The sequence below is a fragment of the Natrix helvetica genome (genome assembly GCF_964273705.1).
Source record: "Natrix helvetica genome assembly, chromosome: 2".
Taxonomy (NCBI): domain Eukaryota; kingdom Metazoa; phylum Chordata; class Lepidosauria; order Squamata; family Natricidae; genus Natrix; species Natrix helvetica.
In genome coordinates, this window is record NC_138552.1 from 236,145,347 (window position 1) to 236,171,672 (window position 26,326).

Genomic DNA, 26,326 nt, shown 5'->3' on the forward strand with positions numbered 1-26,326 from the left:
TTTCAAGAATGGTGCCTGTTATGCAGAATTAGTAGATAAATCAACGTCTCTGATTCAGCAGGGGATTCTGTATGGTATATACACGGGCGATAAAATGTTTCTCCACCAGTAGTTCTAAACTGTTCTCCACTGTATATGAGAACTTCTGAGTCTTTATTTTTTTATAGTTCTACCGAGTTACTTTTGTGACATATCTCATTTTCACACACACAGTCTTACCTAGTATGAGAAATGAGGTTTCTGCAAAATGCCAGGTGAGACTAATGATTTCTCTTCTCTTTTTCTCTTTTTCCATCTTTGTGATAACTGCCTCTCAGGCACCTGAAGGAGAAAGGGCTCTTCAACATCATATGCTTGGCTACCTGCCATTCAGAAGTTCTGCAGGGTAGACTTCATGATGTTTCCTTGGCAGCTACAAAGGAGGTGGGAAACGAATATTTAACATATGTCCAATCAATCTTCTCTGGTGAATTACCTGATGCTTTCCAATCTGTTTCTATTTAGTCAGAATGTCTCCAAGCAGCTTTTATACTTTTGTGCACCTTTGTGTTCTGCCCAATGTGATATTTATGTTTATTTATACTAGAAAAAAGTTAATAAACTTTTTATTATCTTCGGGGTGGGAATAAAATTACAGGAAAACAAGGTATATAAAGTAATCAAATGTGCTCATATCTGTTTTTGTATAAAACAGTTTTGAAAAATATGCTTTTAGGTAATGTACAATTTATTCTGATGACGAGAAGGATAGGGGAGCAAAAGATGGAGAGAATGGAGCAGAATGAAGTGTGAAAGTCCATGGTTTCATGCAGAAGGCCCTGCCTCTGCCTCTGCCATTGCAATGTGATGGGGTGGAGCTCAGAAGTACAGTTCTCAGTGCCCATTCCTGTGCTTTGCAAATAAGTCTTCCCACACATGGTTAGCTTTCAGGAAATTGCTAAAAACCACATGGTGTTGGAAGGCTTATGAGGACCTGAGAATAATATGTTGATTGAAGATGGTGGCAGTTTTGATTTTAATGTACTTTTAAAAAAATTGTGGGTGTTTTATTATTTTCTTTTCTTTGTAAAAATTCTTGTAAACTTCCCAAAATCCAATTGTTTTTGGTAGGACTAAAATGGCTGGCTGGCTGGACAAGATTCAGTGGTTGGAAGTGCAGAGCTGTTCATCTGCTATGCACATTTTTCAAACAGCTTCCCATCCTGTGACTCTCCTAATATTTCTAATGAGGCGGGATGCTGAAAGTTGGATCCAAATATATTTGAAGGGCTCTAGTTAAAGCAAGGCTACTTTAGGGTAGGTTTTTATGTCTGGATTGTGTCTAGTGATTTTTTTCCACTTCCTTCCCAATCTATGGGAACATTTTGGACTCTTCTGCACTCACTATTATTAGCTAAGGCAGGGATTCAATAAGATGCACCCTGATATAGATACATAGAGCAGTGACGTGCGGTGAGGTTTATGGCTGATGAGGCTGGTGACGTCATCAGGAAGGTGGGGAATGGGACCACATGTGCTGGAGGCTGAGGCTGCCTCAGCCTCCAGCACACGTGATCCCATTCCCTGCCTTCCTGAGCGCGCTCTGCCGGCTCGCGCTCCGCGATCCCCAACAGCAGCTGCTTTTCAGTGCTTTTCTGTGCGTCTGCCGTTTAGGACATCCGGATATCTACCTAAACGCCAGACGCACAGAAAAGCACTGAAAAGCACTTCGCCTCCAAGCCACTTCATCTTGATGACATCGCTGCTGGGTGCGGCCGGACGGAGGTAACCAGAGTGGCGCCAAGGGGTCCGGGCGGACAAAAGAGCGAGCGAGTGATGGAGGATCAGGCAGCCTGATCCTCGGTCGCTCGTCCGCCGGACTGCCTCAGCGCCACTCTGGCTACTTCCGTCCGTCCGCGCATGGCAGCTGCGGCAATGTCATCAAGCCCCTGCCACTTCTGGATGTCTATTGCAGTCACGAGGAGTGCACAAAGTACAGCGGAGGCAGGGAGGTTATTGGCGCTTCCGAGGACCCTCCTGCCTCCACCGGTTCCCAGCTGGCACCGCCCCGCGTGCGCTCCTCCTCCTCCCTCCTCTTCCTTTTATATATATGAAACTCCCTTGTGGATATTATTGTTATATATTATTATTTCATGATGAGAGGTGAGGCTCTGCCTCTCCTGCCTCCCCTGACCGCACGTCCCTGAATAGAGATACATCAGGCATATGCTATATAGGTTCTTTACTTCCATACTGAAGTTACTGCTGGTATAGAATCTAAACATTATCTCTGTAATTTTTCCCACAGCCCACTTGCCAGTGCTCCTTTCTTCTCCTCATCTCATATTCCTATGGTCAAGGGAGTCCTTCAGATAGCCAGGGACAGGGTACATTCAATTGTGTTGTTTTACTGCCTGGTTGATTCAGGGGAGGTGCCTGTGAATAATATAAGAGAGGCCTGTCTTGAGAAATGTCTCTATTGCCACAAATCATTTAGGATTTTAAGATGTAAAATCGGTTCTTGCAGCTGTGTATTCAATTGTGCATTAGACAGTAGCTAGAAAAGGACTATCATTTTATTCTGCAGACTGAGATATGCTTGTTTGGATAGCTTAATCGTGACAAATTTCCCAGGCCTTAGACAGCAAAGTATAAGCTTAAGAAACATGTCTTACTGTGGAAGGATGCATCTTTCATCAAGTCTAATGGAAACAGGTTTAGAAATGCAATGACAGATATTTTTCTGCATAGAAAGTATATGTTCTCCACTGAGTTATGACTTCTTCTGTGTAAGATATATAACATAGATACTGTGACAGTTTTGTATAACAAATACATTCTATATGTAAAATAAAACTGGCAAGTTATATCAGAAAAGAGAAATTGAAATGGAACATTTTAGATTTAGTATTTAGGAATAACTAAGAGTCAGTTTGGTGCAGTGGTTAAGGTACTAGGCTAGAAACCAGGTGATTGTGAGTTATAGTCCTGTTTAAGTATGAAGCCAGCTGGAGGACCGTGAGCCTTAAAACTTGAGGCTTTCAATCAACCTTAGGAAGGATGCAAAGGCAAACCCCTTCTGAAAATGTTGCCAAGATAAGTGCAGGGTATTTGTCCAAACAGTTGCCAGTAGTCAACAGTGACTTAAAGATACTAAAATAAATAATGAATAAAATATAAAAATCTGGATGTCTGAGTCATTCATGTTGATTATGAAGGATATAAAACAATAATTAGGAAAAGGGAGTCCTCTGCTTATGTGAAATTGAATGAGGAGCAATATACGGTATATATACAACCAAATGTGTGGACTCATAAATTTTTATGCATTAAATAAACATATTCTTACATACACTGTATATTAATGTCATGTTGTGTAGTTAAATTCTAACCTATTGGTAACTAACCTATTGCATATCAAAACTAAAGTTTGATCAAAAGTAGTGGAAAATTCTCAAGTTGCCTTGTCAAATGCCTTGCCACTGAAAGTTATCCATGGTTACCATTCCTTCAAATAACATGGCTTGTGCACAGTGCTGAAGGATAATGGAATGTATTTGGTTTTTTTTTTCTTGGAATCATAGTATGCTACAGTGATATGAATATGATATGTCTCGGGCCATCATGATGTAAAGCCTGTTTTTCATATTTACATCCAGATATTGCCAGGAATATTTAAATAATATAGTTTGCAAAGCAATGTCGTGATGCAAGTTATATTGTTTGCCTGTCAACCTGGTAGAAGCTCATGCTTAGAGTGATATATGAACTCATTTATTATGGCTTAGTATTAAGACGCTAATGAATTTGATTAAACAATGCCATCTCTCAGGACCTAGGAAGATGCCTTTTCTATCTCAGCAGCTGCTTTTTAAATAGCATTTCCCCAGAGATCCATATGGCTCCCACCCTGATGATATTCAGAAAGTCATTAAAAACTTGAGTTTCCTCTTAGATCTTACTATGGGATGGTAGTTGTTTCTTTGTTGTTGCCATCCAGAGTAATTTAGAATTGGGCAGTCTCTAAGCTGAATGAATGAATGAATGAATGAATGAATGAATGAATGAATGAATGAATGAAAGAAATTTCTGTATACAGTCAGAGAGTTCCAGGCTTTCTGAAGGACAGATTGCTGTGCCTTAACTACAAATGTCTTAATTCTCTCTATTCTACCAAGGGAATTTCACTGATTCTTAACATTTTACCAAGGAAAAGAGAAGTAATGACCAATCCAGTACTTGCATTTTCCATTTTCCCAGACCTAAATACTGTTTGGCCTGCTTATAAAACTCATATTGGATGTTGGGAGCTAGCTAGTTCTTGCATTCCTGGGAGTTAATTTCCTGGAGCTGCTTACAGCGGACTTTCTGTTTACTGTATTTGACCGCTTAACAGAGAGGTTTTATTGCTCTCACTTTAAATCCTTCTAATAAAAAGCAAGAGCTAAGCAAAGTCACAAGCCAACTTCACACTTGTTCATTGTTTGAACAGCTGATAGGCTGCTATCAGCAGAGTTTTCAAAGGCCATTATGCTTCTTCTCTCAGCAAATATTGGGAAACCATTGGCATAATTTTGGTCTCCCATTTTTTCTCTAAAATTATAATAAACTTAAAACTTTATTCTGGAGTTTAAAAAGTGTTAGTCAAGATAAAGACAAGGCAAGATTTGTCTGTCACATGGAATATAGCAATAAAGGTTTTATATTTCTTCCATCGAGAAATACTGTAGACCTGGGAGCATATAATAGCTTTTTGAGCAAGTACATATCATCCCTTGGTGCAAGTTCTCATGGAACTTGAAAAATATATTGTAAAAAAATATACAATAAATGTCTGTTTATAGAAGTAATATGCAGAAGTAGTATGAGAAAAATAAGAGCCAGTCTGGTGTAATGGTTATGGTGCTGGCCTAGAAACTAGGAGATTGTGAGTTCTAGTCTTGTTTTATGTGTGAAACCCAGCTAAGTGACCTTGGCTTAGTCACTCTCAGTCCAATTCACCTCACAGAGTTGTTGTTATGGGGGAAATAGGAGAAAAAATGACTATGTGTTTTTTGCTGTAAAGTAATAAGGGATAAAAATCTAATTAAATAAAATAAGAGATACTAGTTTTAGACATCTAATCCCTTAGACATCTAAGGGATTTTGCATATTGCTGAATTTTGGATACTTTATTTGGATAAGAAAATGGCCCTGTATTGATTCTCTGGCTGTTGTTCTTTACGAGTTGCAAAAGTATATTAGATCATATCACTTCCTTTTATCAGGTTAGCAACTTACGATCTAAAGTATCTAGGTTTGCTATTGGGACACTTGCGGAATTGTTCAGAACTATGAAGAAGCACATGGATCAAGAGGTTGAGGAGATTTCTCGAGTCCTGCTTCAGAAGGCAGGTGATACTAGTGATTTCATCCAGAAAGCAGCTGACCAATCCTTGGGGATCATGGCACAGAGTGTGACCCCTTCGCGAGCGATGACAGCCCTCATGGCCAATGGAGTGACGTATGTACATTGCCTTTTCAACTGCAATCTCAATCCTTGCTGCATAGGCATGAGCAGTAAGTGCTAGTGTTTACAAAAAAGAAAACTGTTGTAGGAGAGAATTCCATACCACTGAATTATTAGAGTAATTTGGGAAAATGTATAACTCTTCAGAGGTAGCTGACTACAGCTCCCAGCATTCTTCACTATTGAACACAATGGAGGGAGGGCACAGAATGTTATAGTTTAGCAGCACCTAGGGTGCAAAATTTTCCCTATCCCTGCCAGAGGATGGTTGACTTCTTTTGTATGAACCTACAAGTGGAAACAAGAAATTTGGCTTAGCATTATAGCTCTTTGGACCTACGCTTATTCCTTAAACTGTTTGTCCATGAAATAGAATCGCAGAGAAAAACAGAAGCAACCCTGTAAATTAAGCTGGGAATTGTATTTGCCCATCATGGTAGATTGTGACTCCTTTTCTTTGCACAGGAGGGTGTTTTCCCATTCATACTCTTAAGAAAAGCACACACTGTAGGATAAATGAAGGTGAGCTAGAAGAATTGTTGCTATCAGCCTACACTTTGGCAGGTTTCTACTTTGGCATGGAGACAAAACGTACCCTTTGTCTGACAACGATGATCATTTTGTTGCAGCCACCGAAACCCTCTCATTCGAAAATGTGCTGCTGGACATTTACTGGCAGTCATGGAACAAATTGGGGCTGAGAAACTGCTTTCCGGGAACCGGGAGAGTACAGAGTTGTTAGTACAGACATTAGTGAAGATGGCTCAGGACTGCCATCAAGACACAAGGTAATAGCAGGAAATCCCATTTCCTCAATGAAGATGGAATTTTGTTCTGCGGTGACCTTAAAAAGATTTCCCTTTCCTCCATTAGATGTTATGGCCGGAAGATGCTGAACATGCTTATGTGTCACTCAAAATTTGATGGGTATTTGAAACAAAATGTACCATCACATGACCTGCGGGATGTCATGGCTGCAATTAAACAAAAAGTAAGTATGGAAGCCCAAGAACTCCAAAGTAGGTAGATTCCTGAAAGAATAACTTTTTTGGAAATATCATATTGGCACATATCTGGTGAAAACCAACTCTGAGGGGTCCCATGATTTTCACCTAATTAAAAGTAAACGCTTTTCCCTCAACCCCAAACAATCAGTCACATGGCCCAATCAAAGCAATATCTGCTGGTCTGGTGACATCACTCCTCCTTCCTCCAGCCATGTTTGAGAATGTCTTTGGTTTCCAAGATACAGTATTTTATTTTGACTACACAACCCCAGCTATCTCTAATCCCCCTCCCTATTCCTTGTTGTAGATCAACTTCAGGGTTGACACTTGGAAATGCATAAATTGACAGGGAATCAGAATATCTGATACTGTACATAGGCATTGACTTACAATTGACTATTTTTCAAAAATGACATAAAGCACTAATACTGCATTCACTTATAGCAGTAAAACCATTATTTCCTTAACCTTGCTTTATTAAATACATCCCAATTGGCAGATTTCACACAACTCAATACATTCACCATGGTTTCCAAGCCACAATGGCTGGATTTATATAACATTCTTAGCCCAAATCAGCAAGCCGGCCTGGCCTGTTAATGTTAATGTTAATTTTAATTTATTTTAAATGTACTGTTTCTTTTTTTAAAAAAATTGGTTTGGTCTTTTTGGAATTGGGTTTAATCTTTTTTAACTTTTGTGATGTGTGTTTTTAATGTTGTACGCCGCCCTGAGTCCTTTGGAGAAGGGCGGCATATAAATCCAAATAAACCTTAAACCTTAAAAACATGAAGTATAAATTAGTTGGCAAGAAAAGATGGGTGTGTGTGTAATTGACTAGAATGTTAAAATAACTGAGTAACTTTATCTGTATAGGGGACAGAAGATTCAGCCTCCCAAGCTACTTCTGCCAAAAGTAACCGAGGATCAAAGAATGGCAGTTTGACAATCTCACTGGACAGCCTATCTTCGGCCGAAGGGTATGCTGGGAGCATCATTTGCTTCTGTGATTAGCTGGATTTTGGAAAGACACAGAGCATGTCGCTGGGAGACATGCTGTATTTTATTTATTTTTTAATAAAAGCTCAGTTTCCCATTATCTTCCACATGCATGTTGAGAGGTTAGAGCCATGATGGCGAACCTATGGCACGCATGCCAGAGGTGGCATGCAGAGTCCTCTCTGCTGGCATGCACGCTGTTGCCCCAGGTCAAATCTCCATGGCGTTTCTTTCGGGAGCTTCTGTTTCTCTGCAAACAATGAAACAGAAGCTCATGAAAGAAAAAGATCTTACCTCTCACTGCGCTGCCAGTGTTGGGTTGCCCCGCCTCCCACTGGTCTTTGGGTCTCTGCTGTGCAATGCGTGCATGCATGTTCACATGTTTGTGCATGTCCATGTGTACACCTTTCAGTTTGGCCAAGTGCAGTTTGGGCACTTGGTGTCTAAAAGGTTTGCCATCACTGGGCTGGAGTCAAGGGAAAAGCTTGTTCCCTTTCCAGAGTCTTTCCTTTGTGGTTGTTTTAAGCACAATTCATTTGCTTGAGATGCTTGATGTTTTCCTCATAATGTCAAAGTTCCGAGTAATGAACCCAACCAATTCAGCAACTCTTGAAACTTTTAGCTTTCTCAAAGAACTGCTTTATTGAGTCCATCATTTCGGCACAGTTGAAAAACAAACCAGCTCTGGCTATTTCCCGCACTTTCAGCATAATTAAAGATTAGATAGCTCCCTCCCTCCTTGTCACAGGTCATGTTGTCCAATTAGGTGTTCTGGCGTCTCCTTGTAACCTCTTCCAGTCTCTGGCCAGCACCTGTTAGGATGACCTGTTAGGTGTTCTGGCGTCTCCTTGTAACCTCTTCCAGTCTCTGGCCAGCACCTGTTAGGATGACCTGTTAGGTGTTCTTGCGTCTCCTTGTAACCTCTTCCAGTCTCTGGCCAGCACCTGTTAGGATGACCTTGGTTCCCATGTCTGATCTCACATTCCAAAGCTCCCTCCTCCCCCCGCAAAGTGTGTCAAGGTGAGAAATGGAGAAAAAGGCTAGGACATGCCCAATCCATTTCAAAGTTGACACATAGTTTATGCCAAGGTTTCCCAACCGTGGCAACTTTATGAGGTACGGACTTCAACTCCCAGAATTCCCCAGCTAGCTATGCTGGCTGGGGGATTCTGGGAGTTGAAGTCCGCACCTCATAAAGTTGCCAAGGTTGAGAAATATTGGTTTATGCCACTGCTGAAAACCCTTAATTTAGGAGAGAAGACTTGTGAAAACCTTTGTCTGTCCTCTAGAACAGAGATCTTCAAAGGTGGCAACTTTAAGACTTAAGCATGGTTGGCCAAGGAATTCTGGGCGTTGAAGCCCACAAGTTTAAATGTTCCAAGTTGGGAGATCCCTGCCCTAGAACAGAGTTTCTGCATCCAGGCAGCCCATCTTCAAGTAAACTTTAGATGACAGTGAAGTGTTATTTGGCTGTGTCTCTTTGTTGCCTTTTGCCTTACGGTATATAGGGAGCGAATCCTCTTCTCTCTTCTTTAGAATATGTATAAGTTTTCTTCAAAGTCTGCCATCGCACAGAAGCAAATTGCCATCTGAATTTACTATTTGTCTTCCCACTCTAGTTGCAGAGGGAGCTTGATGGCTTGGGGAGAATGTTTTGGAAATGCACACTGCCTGCTTGCCCTTTGCTGCATAGCTCCATACCTGGTTGAAGTCATCTCTTTTGGCACTGAGTGAGCGACATCCTCTGGATGGCATTGCCTGGAGCATGAAATTACACATTTTAGGAATTAGCAGGACTAGCAGCAATAACAGAACAACAAGGAATAAAGAAAAACAGGATGTTTTACAGAAAGAGAGAAGGAATCTGCTAATTCATAACTGAGGAAGAATTTAGGATTTTTTTTGATTCCATATTTTTAATCATTTGAAATCATTTGCAAAACCAAAAGTAGAGTCTCTATTTTCCAGACTTACTGTTGAACTTTACAAATTGTTCTTTTTGTCTGTGGACTCCTGCTCTTCTTACCCCCATTTCCTTTATATAATTCATACTCTTATTGTTGTTGTGGACTGCATGTGAGTTCTTTAGCCTATTCTGGAAGGCTAAAAGGATACTTTATCAAAGAAGTATGAGAAAAGGACATATAATGGACAAAGAAGGTGTAGTCCCATGAGGGGAGGTAGAACCCATTCTACCTTCTAGCTTTTATATCCATTAGGTTTATCTGAAGACTTGGGCTGAGCATCTACAACTCTTGATACTTCTTCTTTTTTCATGCTATATTGGTCTCTAACAAAAAGAATAGCATGCCTGATCTTATATTAAATCAAGGGGACAACCAGATATGTTTGAAGGAGATGTATTCTTGCTCTTGATTGGTCATTCTGTGGTGAAGATTGGGCTGTTGCAGCGTGTTTCCCTCTGCAAGGCATAAATCAGATTAGATCAGTGGTGGGATTCAGCTGGTTCGGGCCGGTTTGGTTGAACAGGTTGTTAAATTGCTGGCTGCTCCTACCCCTTCGTGCCCTGCCCCTTCCAGGTATTGCCCTGTGCCCCATTTTGGCTCCCAGGTAAGTGTAGAGAGGTCTACTGGACCCAAAACAAAGCACATGTTGGTGTAGCGCCCCCAGTCTGTTTTTGCTTTGAGGAGGCAGCAGGGAGGCCTATTTGACCCAAAATGGGGTATGGGGGTGTGGAGGTGTGGCACAGCCCCCCCACAGTCCATTTTTGCTCCTAGGAGGCTGCAGGGAAGTCTATTAGGCTCAAAATGGGGCACAGGGGGACCCCATGGCCCATTTTTGCTCCCAGGGGGTACAGGAGGCCGAGTGCTGCCTGGCACAACCCCTTGCCATGGCCACCATGGCCACGCCCACCCAGCAGCTCATTAGAGCAGAGAACTGGTTATTAAATTATTTGAATTCCACCACTGAATTAGATCCTCTTAAATCCAGTGTGCGCATTAAAAATCACACAAAATCTGTGCCAAAGGCACTGTTTTATCAACTTTGATTGATAAACCAGTTGTCTCCCTATCTGGGGAAGAAAGATGTGCATCAGTTTCATAATGATCTCAAATCTGATTTTGGGTAATTCATTTTTTTGGGAGTATATTTTTATTATTTTTACATTTAAAACAATGCAGTACCGTGAAGTCGAAGTGACCATACATTCACATTATATACAACTAGTCTCAACCATTAACTATTAGCCTACTTAATACATCATCTATCCTTCTGTCCAATCACAATATATATATATATTGTTCCAATCTTGTCACCTTGTCCTATACTAATCGTAAAATTTATTCCAGACTTCAAAATATTCTGATTTCCCTTTATTTTTAAGTTCAAGACTGAGCCTATCTGCTTCCGCACAGGCCAACATTTTTCTGATTATATCTAGCTCTGATGGCGTTTCCCCCCCCCCAATATTGTGCATAAGTTATGTGCGCTGCAGTTAAACTTCATCACTGTCCCCTTACTTTCTGTATTTTGATCTATAATTTCAATTCTCTTTTCAATTCTCTCTGTAATTATTAAAACTTTTTGAATTTCTAAGAAAATTCTTTGCAAAGTTAGTGCCTTTTCTTCTTCACATTGTGCCATTTCCCAGGTTATAAACACTGCCAAAACATCCGAGACTTTTTAGGTCAAACAAATTCAGTGAAGTTTTTCAAATCAAAGTTTTCTCTTTCCTTCAATGTAACACCTGTATAAACAAAACATTTTCCACTGAATCTTTCAATAAACAAAGCTTATAGCTTTATCAGATATTGCCAAGCCTCTAGCCACTAGATGGCAGTGTTACCTCTTTTCCATCTGTTTCTGCCTCTCTCTGTAAACACCAAGTTCCGAGAGAGGTAAAAAAAAACATTTAAAAATTATGCTTCATCCAAGCCTTACGAGAGAAGAAGATTTTAATCCACAAATACAAAAAATGGAAAAAGTATAGAGGAAGAAGGAAAAAAAGAAACCAGTCCAGCTTAAAGGTAAGAGGCATTTGTAAAAAGTCCATCCATAGAAGACAAACAAAGTTAAAGTAAAAAAGATAACACGATAGTTTTAGACCAGGGTTAATTTGCTGCTTATTTTCTTCTTTCAGTTTTATTTTAAATTCCAATTCTGTTGGGTTTTCCCTTGTCTAATAATAAAAAAAATTATCAACATTTCGACACCACTCCTGTACTGCTTCTGTTTCAGAGGCTTGTCCTAACCTTCTGCAGCCATTTTGGCTGTTTCTCTTGTAACTGGCAAAAAGCTTTCTCCTGGATCAATCAGGGGCTTTGTGATGCCCCTGAGATCAGCAAGACATGCTCTTCTCTATCACTGTTCCTTCAGAACAGTTTAGGTCCAAAAGGACCGTCCAGGAACAGAGATATCAACAGCAATCCTGGAGCCCCAAGATTGCATGTCGTGTAGTTGCGATGTCAAGCCCCGCCCACTCTGTAGAACATCTTATAAAGATTTTCTTTATACGCTGTAGCCATTGTTAGTTTCTGATTAAGTATCCAAAGTTTTTCCCACTTAGCCAATTCCACATTATAATCGAATTATTTCGCCCAGGTGACCAGTTTCTTTGACATGTTCCTCCTCTCGCTTATGTTCCAACAAAAATCTATACAACACTTTGATCAACCTGCTTTCTCTCTGTATCAAAAGTTTATCTAATATTGTATAATCTTTGGCAATACCTTCCTTCTTCCTATCCTGTGCAAACCTTGATTGTATCTGTAAATAAGACCACCATTCTAATTCATTTTTGTGGGGCATTTTGGAAATTGAATTTAGCCTTGAATATGGAGGGAAGGTTGAAGCTTCTCAAAAATCATCTCTATATTGAAATACCTACCCTTCGTGTCAATTTATTTCCAAGACTAATTAAAACTCTTAGTTTGCTGTAGACTGTTTGAGTTCATAAAACCTATAGTGCTGCCTGCTTCTCTATAATCTGCCCCACACCCTCAGGACTTTTGGAGATCCCACTAGAGATCTGTCAAATATCAACAATTGCCTGGGAGAGGAGGCTTTTAACAAAATATTATTGGCCTATTTAGAGTTCAAAAGCTTTTTAATGGTACTAATTGTACTGCACTGTTTTTAATTGCATGTGTTTTTGTACTATCATATAATTAATTAGCTTGATCTCTTATATGCTGTTCAGAATCAATGAGGAATGGGTGGCCATGTACTTGTAAACTCAAGGAAATAAATTAAAAGAATCCCATCTCCAGCTTTGTCTAATTTACCGTACGATTCTGAAGTTGATTCAGAGTTGTCCATCTTGCATCTGGAATGAATCATGAAGGTTAAGTGAACATTGTTTAACTTACATGATATATTTGGCATACTGCAAATTGTGTGTCCTTTCAGGGCTTGATAAAATTATTTACTGTATTATAATATGGTGGGCAAATATGGTGAAAAGCTTTTCATTTTTCAACTCCAGGTCTACCTCAGATGTTCTTAATTTTTCGCAACCTGCAGCTCGTTGCTCTTCACTTCGCAGCATAGAAGTAATGGAACAGCTGAAGGAGCTGAACAATCTGCTTGTGGCCAAGGAATTTCAGATTCGAATACATGGGATAGTCTTACTAATGGACCATTGCAAGAAGAACCCACACTTTGTCTCTTCAAATATTGTGCAGGTATCCATTATGAATACCACTATCCTTAATTAAAACATAAGTATTTATTAAAGTTGCAAGGGCAGTACCATCGTAGCACGCAGCCAGATGAATTAATTTTACTCTTAAAAAAAAACCTTTTCTCCAATTTATATTTATAATAGTTGGGGCACATGGATTCTCCTGGTTGGAGATCCAGTTCTGCTTTATCTTGTTAACTGTTAAAACATCAGGAATAGAAACAGTTCTGCTTTCATCTCATTGAGAGACTGATATTATTAGTCCCTCAATTTAAAACTGCTTCCCATAGGAACATTAGCATATTTCCTTTACCTCTTGTTTTCCACCTTGAAGGTATATAAGTTAGAAAGGGAGCTTTCTTTCATGCCATGTAACAGGGGTGTCAACCTCGTGTCATCACGGCATCATCATGTGACATATTGCAACTCTTTTCCCCTTTGCTGAACCGAGGGTGGGCGTGGCCAGCACCCTGCCATATAATATCCTTAATGAACAAGTTATTCTATTACATCTTAAACATTAACAATTTTACATTTACAGCTGTGATCTTATGCTAAATGTGGGCCTTGGTGAATGAATTGGAAGATGGTTGATTTGTTGCAAATGACCTCTATTAACACTGATAAATGAGGGTGAATGCAAGAGATATTTTACAATATCAAAATATATTAAAGCAAATTTTTTTATGTACTGGCTCATAACTTGGAAGAATTCCCATGTTCATATGTACGATATTTATGGTAGAATTAATTTGCTTGTTTTCTTAATATTAATAGATTTTTGATACTTTTACACTGAGGCTTCGAGATTCCAACAAGAAGGTGAACCAGTATGCATTAGAATCAGTTGTCTCCATGATTCCAGTGCTTAAAAATGACTTTAATCCAGTCCTGTTCTCTGTGATGACTGTAGTGATGGACAACTTAAACTTAAAGAATTCGGGGATTTACAGCGCGGCAGTAAAGGTTCTGGACACAATGATCATTTACTTAGGTAATGGTTATTTACTTGCAAGCTATGTGCATTTTTATGTTTGCTGTTACATCATATCTTTCAGCCCATCAGAGAAAAAGACTTACAGCATTTTAAAGAAGGTAGGCTGTGAATGTGCTAACTTAATATATAGTTTTAGAGTTATACTTCATTTGAGTTACAAATTACATCCAAAGTCTCCCAAACTGTAGATCTCAGTATATGTGTGCATTTACTTTCACATATAAGTTTAGAATATGTGATGTAGATCAAATCTCCCCCCACAGTTCTAATTAGCAGTGGTATAATAGCTTGATTAGTGTGTGTGTGTGTGTGTGTGTGTGTGTGTGTTTTCAAATCAGTGTTGCTCCTGATGACTGCCTGGACAAGTCCTGCAGTTTTTTTGGCAATGTTCTTTCAACCTCTTGCCTGGGGTTGAGAGAGAGTAACTGGCCCAAGGACACCCAGTTGGCTTTGTGCTGAAGGCAGGACTAGAACTCAAGAGTCTTCCATTTTTTAGTTAAGAATCTTAACCATTAGACTTCAGTTTGCTGGGTATAAAATGAACTCATTGGGCCACACAAGCAAGCGAAGCTTCATCCCCTGGATGCTGGCAGCCACACTTCCTCCAGTCCATGGAAAAATCTGTCACCATGGAACCGGTTCCTGGTGCCCAAAATGTTGGGGGGCCAATGGCCTAACCAATGGCCAGTGTATCCCCTAGAATTTCAATGACCTTGTTGGCCTTCTGAAAGATGTTAAAGACTTGGCTCTTCCAATAAGTATTGGACATGGGTGTTAGCTAGACCCATTTAATGCAATGACTGTTTTTTTGGTTGAATTTTTATCCTTGTACATAGTGCTTGCTTTTTGTTTTTAATTATTAATGTGGTTGTATGATTGATAGCTATCTACCCATAGTCACATCTTGACTAGGCAGCCTTATAAATTGTCATATATATTTTTTTAAAAAATAAGTTTGGTAAGTTTGAATCCTGGTTTGCTTTTTCATTGCTTACTGTATGATGTAAAGACAGGGGTTTTTTGGTGGTTAGTGTATGGCTCCATGTATTGTGCAAATCTACAAATTTCAGGGACAAGGTTATGTGCGTTGTGTGAATATAGCCCATGAGTTATTTTGCTTTTGATTTGAGGACAATCTCCCAAATAAGCTTCTTCTGGGTTGGCTTTATAGAAGCCCTAACTTATGAGCTTCATCCAGCTCATTCTCCTATCTCTAATCCATAAATATCTCCAATACATACTCTTCTTCTTCAAAGAAATTTATAGTTTACTGAGCTCATTTCTGAAGAACAAAGCATAAATCCATGTCTAAATGACGGCTTCTTTCAAACATTGTTCTCCAAAGGCAGAAATTGCAATTGCCAATAACTACAAAACCAAGGACTGCTGTAAATTTCATACCACATAGATTTATATCAATATGAAAATACTATACTGGGTGAATAGGCCAGACGTATTATAGGATTTCATGAATCACGACTGAAGTGAGTACTAACATACAGATGTCCTAGTAGATTTACTTATATCCAAACCTGTCATATTTCTGCCTATATTGAAGAACATGAGCACTGAATTTAGAATCAGACATTAATTTTACTGTGTTGTAATTCTGAGGAATAGCTAATGTGCGCCATTGTAGAACTACAGCCCCCAGCTTCTATAGGAAACATAGTCAATGCTGGGAGAAGCTATTACTTGCAGTTCAGCAACATGTGCACAGGTTGCCTATACTTGGCTAGAGATTTGAGCATGCACAGAGTGTATTCTCCTTTTATCTAAATCCTTTGCTTCTTTCACACTGGACCTCAGTGGATTGTTTCTGAGAAAAACAACCTTGGTACTGGAATTAAGTTTAAAAATGTCCACCGATACTTCTATGGATCGGGATAATTAACAGTCTGAAAATTATCATTCTTTGTATAAATTTTGAGTTTGGAATAACATTATTTTCCATCATTGACTGTACTGGGAACCACTTACCTTATCTATGGATGCTTTAGGAGCTTCTACCACAAGAGCACAGTACATGTATACATTTCTTCGTCTTCCAGGAAACATATGATTGCCATTTATAAGTATGGAGCTCATATGACCTTGGAAATCACAGGTTTAGATGTTACTGGACACAAATTTTTGGATTTGAAAAATATAATGAGCTGTTAGCTTTTGTAGTTTTTGAAATTTAGTAAAATTCTTAAAAAATAACTGGCTTCATGAACATGGTTAACTGATTGTAATATTATGATATGGATATTTCCTGGGAGCTCCTGGTTTTGATTTTCATTACTTTATATATTCATTTTCTTTCTTGGTACTATTTTCCCTGCAGTAACATATAAAGTATACAGAAACCTTCCTTACACTGATTTTATGAAAAGTCAATTTGAATCAGAATATCAAATGGAGATAGAGAAACTTTCCCATTTCTGTCAGAGCAGCAAGAAAAATTGTTTAATACAATAATAATCATCAGCAATACTTTTTAAAGATATACAATTAGCTTTACATTTGCAGAACGGTCCAATTTACATGGATGCAAGAATAAAACTTATTCAAAAGGAGGTGTCCTCTGACTGTATTTCAGGATTTGTTTTTTTTTCATCTGGTACCTGATTCCTCACTTTGTGAAGGCTGGCTGCAGATGATTAAAAAAAACATTGCAGTCAAACATTGCATCTCTCCATTTCTTGACCTTCTGGGAAAGCAGCTCTAAATTAATCTCCTACCAATAGCTTACTGGGGCTTTCATGAGTTGCAGATTTTTGAAATGTACAGCACATCTTTCTGGAAGACAGAAAAGGAGAAATGTACCATGCTTTTCTTTAGAATGAGTTTGGAAAGTTGTTTTTACAAGTGAACTAAAATCTTTAAAGATATTAATAAGTGGGCAATGAGCATCAATAATTAACACCTACTCTCCACATTCGATATTAGCATTTCAAAGTAATTGTTCTTCCTGCTGCAGCAAATGGTGATTCTTTTCATTAATCACTAAAAGGACAAGAGTTGCCTTCCTCAGCACACACATCATTCCTCTTCCGTCTGTCACAATGGATGGCATTGATCAGCACATGATTATTATTTTTTTTGGCTCCTTGCTATTTTGTTCTCTTTGATTATTCTTGACTGCATAACATGAGAAGGAACAAATTAGGAAAATATTCTTTTTAAAAAATAACCAGCCAACAAATCAACATTTGTCACATTTAATTAATGTGTATTTATTTGCTGTACCATTTTCCTCCAGTATGATGGCTTGGAATAGATTCCACTTAAAATCAAGTAGGCATGCTACCTATTCACCAAAGGCTGGACCATTGTTAAATGCCTGATCCTGGATTGTCAAAAGCCAGCTAACACACAATCCCACTCAAAATTACTTCTAATGGTATTGGTTGTTATCTGAAGCAGGAATTCCATAGTCCTAAGGCAATCCACCAAAGCTACTTCATATTTCTTTATAAATTGGCATGGAAGAACCAGAGGTCATACATCTTTTGCACCCAACACTTGCGTAATTGCTTTTGTTAAAAGAACTTTAACAAAAAGGCAATACTCCATCTTGAAGAGTTGTAGATGCCAGCTCGAGTACATTAGAACATTGTTCAATAAAATAAATAGTTTGTTCAGTAAAGGCATACTAAACAAATGATGTTTCTTCACTAGGCTTTTTAAATATCCTCATTTAAAATAACTTGCATTTTTAATAGTGCGAAATGGATTATTGCAAGGAGTGTTGATTACATTTGGCTGCATTGGGAAAGAATATCTGGCCAAGCAGATCCATTTATGCCTCATTTGATTATTTGCAAGCAAAAGCAAATAATATGAACTTCAATACTATGATGCTAACTGTTTTGTTATTTCTGTTTGTAAGTTGATTTCACAGGAGCAGTGTCAGAGACACGATGTTCATGTATTAGTCATATTGCTTCAAGCTCAATACTTCCCCAAGCCTTCAATTCAATTCAATTAGTTACTGGGGATTCTGGTTATTGTGGTCCCAACACATTGGAAGACTGCTAGTTGGAGAAGATTGGCATATGCTTATGAAGGACAGTAGCCTGTAGGAACAAAATCTAAATTTGCAAAAACTGCCTCTTCTCAATTCAAGTACAACATAACATGAAATTGTCCGTTGTTTATTATGTGGTAATTTATGTAAGCTCCCACAATCATTCTTGATTGGTCCATAATATCCAAACAATATGTTTGTCCCTTTCAGACAACCTGTTGCTGCTTCAAATATTTGCTAGCAGGGTGCGTTTTCTCACTGGCCGAGCTCTGCAGGACATCACGGATCGTCTGGCAGGTTAGAAAAGACTATGTGCGATGTGTCATTTCTTCTGAACAATATTTCTGATAACAGTAGGAGGCAAAGAGCTCCTTTATTCACAGCTCAAGGCAGTATATTTCTATTTGCAACTTTTCAAACTTGAAATGAGAAATGGCTGCTTATTGAGTATATGGGCCAGGTCTTTCTCTGGAAGATCTCTGACTTATTAGCACAGGTATGTCTCAGCCTTAGAGGTGTTGTTTCTAGCAGCACACTGGCAGGACAGTCACTTTGAAAAGATTGGTATAAAAATAAGTTGAATCAGTTGGGCTCGTGTCTCCAAAATAGAGAAGAATAGCTTGCAAAAATATATACGGTACATGATTTACTTCACAGAGATTTAAATGTCCCATTCTACTTGTTGAGGGTATTCAGCTGAATTTATTTCCAAATAAAGATGCAAAATTGTTTTTCTGCAAATTTCTGTGTCAGGTTTATAAATATTGGATAGAATCAAATATTACACTTCAGTTGCATTTTAGATACAAACCAATAAATAGGTATTGTTTCTACTAGCATTTTCTTTCTCCTTTATTCTTTGAATTTTTAATATAGTATAACAGTTCTGGTTTACAATAATTGGAAAACAGTGAAGAAACCATTGAACATAGAAATTGATATAAGCTCTGACAAGAATTCTAAATTAAAACATAATATAAAGGTTTAGAATATACAACTACGATTTAAGAAACTCTGATTTTTTTCTCCTAAGAAGGAATGACAGGAAGAAGAGAGTTGTGGATAGAACATTCTCAGTAAAATAAACTGGTTTATTAATTTGGTTTCTTGGACCAAAGTTGTCATGTCCTTTCCAGGCATTTGGATGACTCGGGAATTATTTCTGAAAACTGGTATCTTGTCCTTGTTCCAAACCAATTGCTATGATTTCTTTAATCTATTGGGCAATGGAAGCAAAAGTTTGCCAAAGGTCCAATCCACAGCTGTGATCTAGAGAGCAGATCACAAACTCCTTATATGAGAACCCCAAAAGGGAAACTATAGTTCCTTCAATGTATGCATCCTAAAGTTTATCATGATCATTTTTCATTGGCCACTGAGATGTAACTGGACTCAAGATATCCTCATCAGATATCACTAAAAGGTCACTGGCGTCACTGGTGTTTTGACCCATGGAGTACGCTTTAACTTAGTGTTGCAGTTTAGAAATTTGATATGGACATTTGAAATAGACAACCAAGCCATCTATTATGCTCTAAATCAATAACTAAAAATAGATTCAAGAGCTATAATTTTTCCTGGGGGGGAAAAAGCATTGAAGCCACAAAACTGCAATGATAATTATTGATCAGCAGAACTTCCATCTACCAGAATTACCAAATAACTTTATAATAAAACAGTATTTACCCTACTTCTCTAAACCACAGTTTTATACAGTATAAATGAAGTGGCACAACAATGATAGCACAGAGTTGTTATTGAGGTACACTTTCGCTGTCTCTCTTTTTTTTTTTTACTGCTTATGAAATGTTTTGAATGAAAATAACATTCTTTTTAAAAATTTGTATGGACTGTGCATATCCCCCTTTTAAATTAATCAACAGCTATATTTTCAGTTTAAAATTTGAATACATAGCACTTTAGAATTGATGTAATAAACTGTCCTCCCAAATATTTGAACGAATAAGGAATAATTATATTTCTTGAAAACATATATGAACTATTATGCTATAAGCATCCGAAGCCACAGACCTGAGCAATAATGGTAACTTGCAAAAAATATCCAGAGGATGTCCTAGAAATTATTATTTGGAAGTTATTATTACTATAGCTTTTACAATGAGCAATGAATTTAATGTACATTGTTTCATAATTCTAACATCAAACATATACAGTGGCTCATTATTGCAGGCTAACTGACAGCAATTTCTTTAAAGTCACCACCAGGCCCCTTAGCCGCAGTGAGAAGCCACAACAAAAATAACATTCAAAATTTAGCCAGTGTCTTTCCCCTATCCAATGGCCAACTCATCACACCCAACTTGCCACGGCCAATTCACCACGGCCAACCTGCCATAGCCAACTCGCCAAGAGACAACTTGCTGAGGGTCAAGAGTTACATCAATATCAAAGAAATAGTGGAATGGAATCATTAAAGAATGGATGCAAAAGGAGGGACCTAATGAAATGTGAATGACAAAAATTGAAATATTTTTTTATTTATTTTAAATAATTAGATTGAATAGTTAAAATTATCCTGCAGTGAGTTGTCCCATGGCAACTTGGTTGTGGCAAATTGTCACATTCTTCAGATGAAAGGTTCATTGCAGTCTACTTCTTCAACCATCCAGGTATCTAAGCCAAGTGCATTGAATTGGGAAAGGCTGATGTTTTTGGCAAGGAATTCACAAAAAATTACGTTCAAATCATATTTATGTACAGTTTTTGTTTCCAACCTACTGTATTTTGACTTTCCTAGCTTTTAAGTTTATACATTTCTTTAATAGTCACAGGTGTTCTGTCACTGGTCTCTGCAGCTGACTGTACATACATGAATAATAATAATAATAATAAACTTTAATTTATAAACCGCACCCTTTCCTAAACAGGACTCGGGGTGGTGTACAGTCATATTAAAACAGTATGAATACAAAATATAGCTATACATTAAATATACAAATAGGTACACGGAGGAGGTAGGATGTGGACTGTACAATATTTAAAATAAAATACAAATAAACATTAAAATACCCTTAAAAACTACCCAATAAGATGTTTGCCAGGAGGTTAAAATGGGACTATAAATCAGTTAAGCCAGCTAATTAGAACAGGTGGGTCTTAAGCTTCTGTCGGAAGGAGCGGAGGTCGGTGGTAGTTCTAATATCGGGGGGGAGGTCATTCCAGAGGGTTGGGCCCATCACAGAGAAGGCTCTGCTCCTGGGTGCCACCCGTTGACACTGCTTAGTGGACGGCACCCGGAGGAGTCCCTCCCTGTGAGAGCGGATTGGTCGCAGGGATGTATGAGGTGAGATGCGATCCCGCAGGTAACTAGGTCCCGTGCCATGGAGCGCTTTGAAGATAGTAACCAACACCTTGAAACGCACCCAAAAAACCACAGGCAGCCAGTGCAGCTCACGCAGGAGTGGTGTTATATGGGAGTATCTTGTCCCTCCCATGATGGCCCGCGCGGCCGCATTCTGAACTAGCTGTAGTCCTCGGGTGCATCTCAAGGGGAGCCCCATGTAGAGAGCGTTGCAGTAGTCCAGGCGAGACGTCACCAGCGCATGAGTGACCTTGCGTAAGGCGTCCCGATCCAATAGGGGGTGCAATTGGCGCACCAGGCGAACCTGGTGGAACGCCCCCCTTGCCACGGCTGCCACATGGTCATCCATCGACAGCCGGGCATCAAGGAGGACGCCCAAATTGCGCGCCCGTTCCACGGGGGGCAGTTGTTCGCCCCCTATGGCCAGCGATGGAATCCACTGGTTGAACCGGGGCGCCGGTAGCCACAGCCACTCAGTCTATGTTATTGACATGAAGTCTATGTTCCTATGTTATTGATATTAGATCTCCTCTTTTTGGATGGTCTCATTCTATATAACCATGCGATGTGACTTTTGAGGCAAAGTGGGTGAGACCAGACACCGATCAGATGAGATGTGTGTCCTTCTCAGCACAGAGCTTTCTAGGCTAGGTTTCACCTGAATGATTTTTTTCAAATAATTTTTGGAGCTAGTCCCTGCCCCTCATCCAATGTACTGCTGTGGCACATAATTTGCATCTCAGATTGTGGTACCCTGTCAGTAGTCAAAATCTCAAATAAATAGTAATAGGACTGGCATTGTACTAGCCTAAAGCACTGAAAAGTTTGTTTAAATAGTCATACCTTATGTTCCATTACTTGAAAGACTTTTCCAAGGATATTTCCATGGGGACTAATTTCAAGAATTTTAGCAATTCTGCAAGATTACTTGTTCTATTATAAATCTTATTTCAACTGTTGACAACTTTATTAGAAAAGATGACCCCATGTTCACTCTCTCCCTTCAAATCATTTTAGGACTCTATTGCTATGGTCCATTGATACAGTCCAATTGGCAAAGATTGCCTATGTAAGCAATCAAGGAATGGAGGAAATACAGCAATAAGGAAAAAACTGTCACTATTACTAAAGCAGAGAGGAGGTTATTCACCTGAAATATTTCCCTTTTATAAAAAGTACTGATGTATACCTAACACCAACATATGAAGATACCAGGCTGAAATTTAAATAAATGACAGTTATTGTTATCTATTTAATTGCACAATATTAAAATAATTTGAGGAAAGTACAGAGGTACCTTGGTATTCAACTGCTTTGAAACTCATTGAATTTGGTACTCAGTGCATTTGGATATGAAAATTTTGTCCCGGTATTCATTGTTTGTTTGGTACTCAATGCACAAGCTACAACTTGTCAGTGTCGGCTGCCTTGTGACTCACTACATTATTCCTTATGGGGAAAAATTGTTTGGTACTCATTGTTTTTAGTATTCATTGCACCTCCCAGAACCAATTAATGATGATTACTGAGGTACCACTGTAATACAAACATAACTAAGTAAGCAGTTGTTCATTGACAAGGAAATTGTCTTAACAGTTTTTCAAATTTCAGTGCTACCTCTGCAACCAAAAAAGTGAGCAGCTATCTAGTTCACTATTTCTCAACCTTCACCACTTGAAGTTGTGTGGACTTTAATTCCCAGAATTCCCCCACCAGCCAAGGTTGAGAAACACCAATCTTGTCATTTAAAGATCTGCAATTTTTTGCTTTCAGGTCTTGTGGCTGTTGCTTATCCACGAAAGCCTCAAGTTGTGGAACGTCACATCCTTCCTGTTCTCTGTTATTTCCTGAATAACATGATTGGTAATGGGGTATTACCTGGGAAGAGTGGAAACGTTAGAACTGTGGTCTCTAAACTGGCTCAAAGCTTGCACAAACAAATGGGACTAAAACTTGAGGAATATGTTTGCAACCAACCACAACATGTGATCAAACTTTTTCAAGATCTTTTAGATATGGATCGTCAATAAAAAAAAGCCTGTTACTATATCTGGAACAATTATAGTGGGACATTTTAAAGAGAAGCAAAAAATGGATAATGATACAGAACTTGCCATTACTTAACCTTTTTATTTTTGAAGTGTAAGAGTCTCCTGTTGAAAGCTTTTAATAATAACCCTACAATGGAAAATGTATATAATATATTTTGCTGTAGAATTAAATCATCTATTTTTTTTAAGGTTTAAGCTCCACCACTTTTGACCCATAGAGATTTCATCAATGATAAAAATGCATAAATGGCACAACTGTAACTTTTATATGTGTAAAAACAGAAAATAATTTATGTAAAATGTATCAATATTGTGTGATAAAGTGATAGAGGTAAACTTTGAACCATAATACTTCCTCTATCTCTATGGATTGCCAGTTAGGGAAGATGGATTACATGACCACAAAAAGATGCAAATAGCAATTAGTGGTATTCAGTTGATCTGTTATAGAGGTGCTGATACAGTTTTTCCACTTAGCACTGACATAGTATATTCTCATTTCTTTATTTTTTTTTAAAAGCCATCCAGGAGAAAAAAATGGACCACCATACAGTGCCTCTTATCAGATTGGTTTGGTTGCTGTTTGAAAGAACCAAGAAAATCTCACTTATCTCAGTTCCTTACTGGGTTAGGAACTGGAGATGATATAACTTGCCACTACTTTCCATTCATTGTTTTTGAATCTGCCTCTCCTCACTTAATTATCAAAGTATCTATACAGCGCTTCCTATAGGAATACAATACAGTAGAGTGGTTTGGAATATCTGGAATTGTCTGGTAGTACTCCCGAAGCACTAGCATTCGGCAATGATTTCCACATTCATTCTGAAATACTAGAAGTCAAAATTAATCCCTGCAGCATTTCTATATGGACAGTTGTCACTTGCTAACATGGCATGAATGTCCGTCATCATTAGATCAACATTTTATTTTTTTAAAAAAGTAAAATGCTTTAATTATTAAAAATGCATTTTAAATTTTCTTTATTTGCATTTCCATTTTGACCCTCTGTGTTCAAAAGGCAGTAACTGTCAGCCCAAAGGGGTAGATCAAGAAATCAATGCCATATTGGTTAAAATTACTTTTATTAGAACAGGATCTTGCAAGTCTGAATGTGCTTCTCACTCTCTCATTTTATCTCCATGTGAATTAGGGATGGGCCTATCTGAGGCATTTTCTCAGATTAATTTCTTCGAATGGATTTAAGGCACGTTTATCTGATCACTGCCTTGGAAATGGACCTTTCCTTTATCATTCAAGGCCATTCCCTGTTGCCTCTACATCAGTGGTGGGTTCCTAACTGGTTTACTACCAGTTCACTGAGAAGGTGTTTTGCACACGAGCTGCACGCTTCACGTTGAGAACGCAGAAGGAGAAGACAATACCAGGAAACAGCCTCTCTCCTTTGGATTGGAATGTTTTCGGAGAATAAAAAGACTGCTCAGGGTTAGGGGTAGGAAACAGATGGGGTTACATGGAGTGCCAGGATTTCCAAAAGAGAATTGGTGAATACTTCCTTCTGCCCTTGAGTCTCTTCTAAAATAGTTCTTTCATAAAATAAGTAAACACAGGAAGATAGGATGAGGTGCAGACACCCCAACCACTGATCCATCAACACTATATATGAGAGAGAAAGGGAGAGGGAGGGAGGGAGGGAGAGAGAGGGGGGGAGCACTGAACATTGGTTTTATTTATTTATTTATTTATTGGTTTGTATTTGAGCTTTTGCTACCCTGAAAGTACCCTGAAATATTGCATTCAGTTCTGGTTGCCACGATGTAAAAAAGATGTGGAGACTCTAGAAAGAGTGCAGAGAAGAGCAACAAAGATGATTAGGGGACTGGAGGCTAAAACATATGAAGAACGGTTGCAGGAACTGGGTATATCTAGTTTAATAGAAAGAAGGACTAGGGGAGACATGACAGCAGTGTTCCAATATCTCAGGGGTTGCCACAAAGAAGAGGGAGTCAAATTATTCTCCAAGGCACCTGAAGGTAGAACAAGAAGCAATGGGTGGAAACTAATCAAGGAGAGAAGCAACTTAGAACTGAGGAGAAACTTCCTGACAGTTAGAACAATTAATCAGTGGAACAGCTTGCCTCCAGAAGTTGTGAATGCTCCAACACTGGAAGTCTTTAAGATGTTGGATAGCCATTTGTCTGAAACGGTATAGGGTTTCCTGCCTAGGCAGGGGGTTGGACTAGAAGACCTCCAAGGTCCCTTCCAACTCTACTATTGTATTGTATTGTATTGAAAGCTGCCTTGCAATTTCTAAAGTTTTATTACTTACTGTAAAAGGACCCTGTTCTGCTGCCTCATTGTCAGGATGCCTGAAAATATAGAACTGTTACAATCTGAAGCTTTCTTTTTGAAGAGGCATTGTGAATCACAATCACACTTACCTAGCACCCACCACAAAAGGATCAGTAAGTATCATGGCAGTTTATTTGGCAAGAGTTGTGCAAGGGCTTAGGTTTCATCAACCTCTGCTAGATTTATCCTGTTGACAGAGTGTGCCAGTTTCTACTCCAATTTTCTTGTTTAACCTTCACAAGGACACAGCAAGCAGAATTGGACATATACACACAAAGATGCATACTCATTCACATGGGTATAAACACACACACACATACATGCAGTTACACACAGTACTGAAGAGTGCAGTTCAACTCACACAGAGCACATATAAGGATATAATTCACAGTGTGGAAATGTTAAAAAAAAATTGGTTAGCTAGTTTTAAATTGTCTTGTTATTATGCTGCTACAACCCATTTTTTTCTGACCGAGACAAAGAGCAATAT

General features: G+C 38.7%; 1 protein-coding gene across 1 annotated transcript in view; it reads left to right on the top strand.

The window, feature by feature from the left end:
• TOGARAM2 (TOG array regulator of axonemal microtubules 2) overlaps positions 1–23,893 on the top strand; it is a 63,473-nt gene extending 39,580 nt beyond the window's left edge. The window contains 9 exon segments of the mRNA XM_081945555.1: positions 318–423; positions 5,247–5,482; positions 6,118–6,276; positions 6,362–6,479; positions 7,372–7,475; positions 12,941–13,139; positions 13,916–14,132; positions 18,361–18,447; positions 23,246–23,893. Of these exon segments, the coding sequence (XP_081801681.1) occupies positions 318–423; positions 5,247–5,482; positions 6,118–6,276; positions 6,362–6,479; positions 7,372–7,475; positions 12,941–13,139; positions 13,916–14,132; positions 18,361–18,447; positions 23,246–23,502 (1,483 nt within the window). The 3' untranslated portion in view covers positions 23,503–23,893.
• The last annotated feature ends 2,433 nt before the right edge of the window (positions 23,894–26,326 follow it).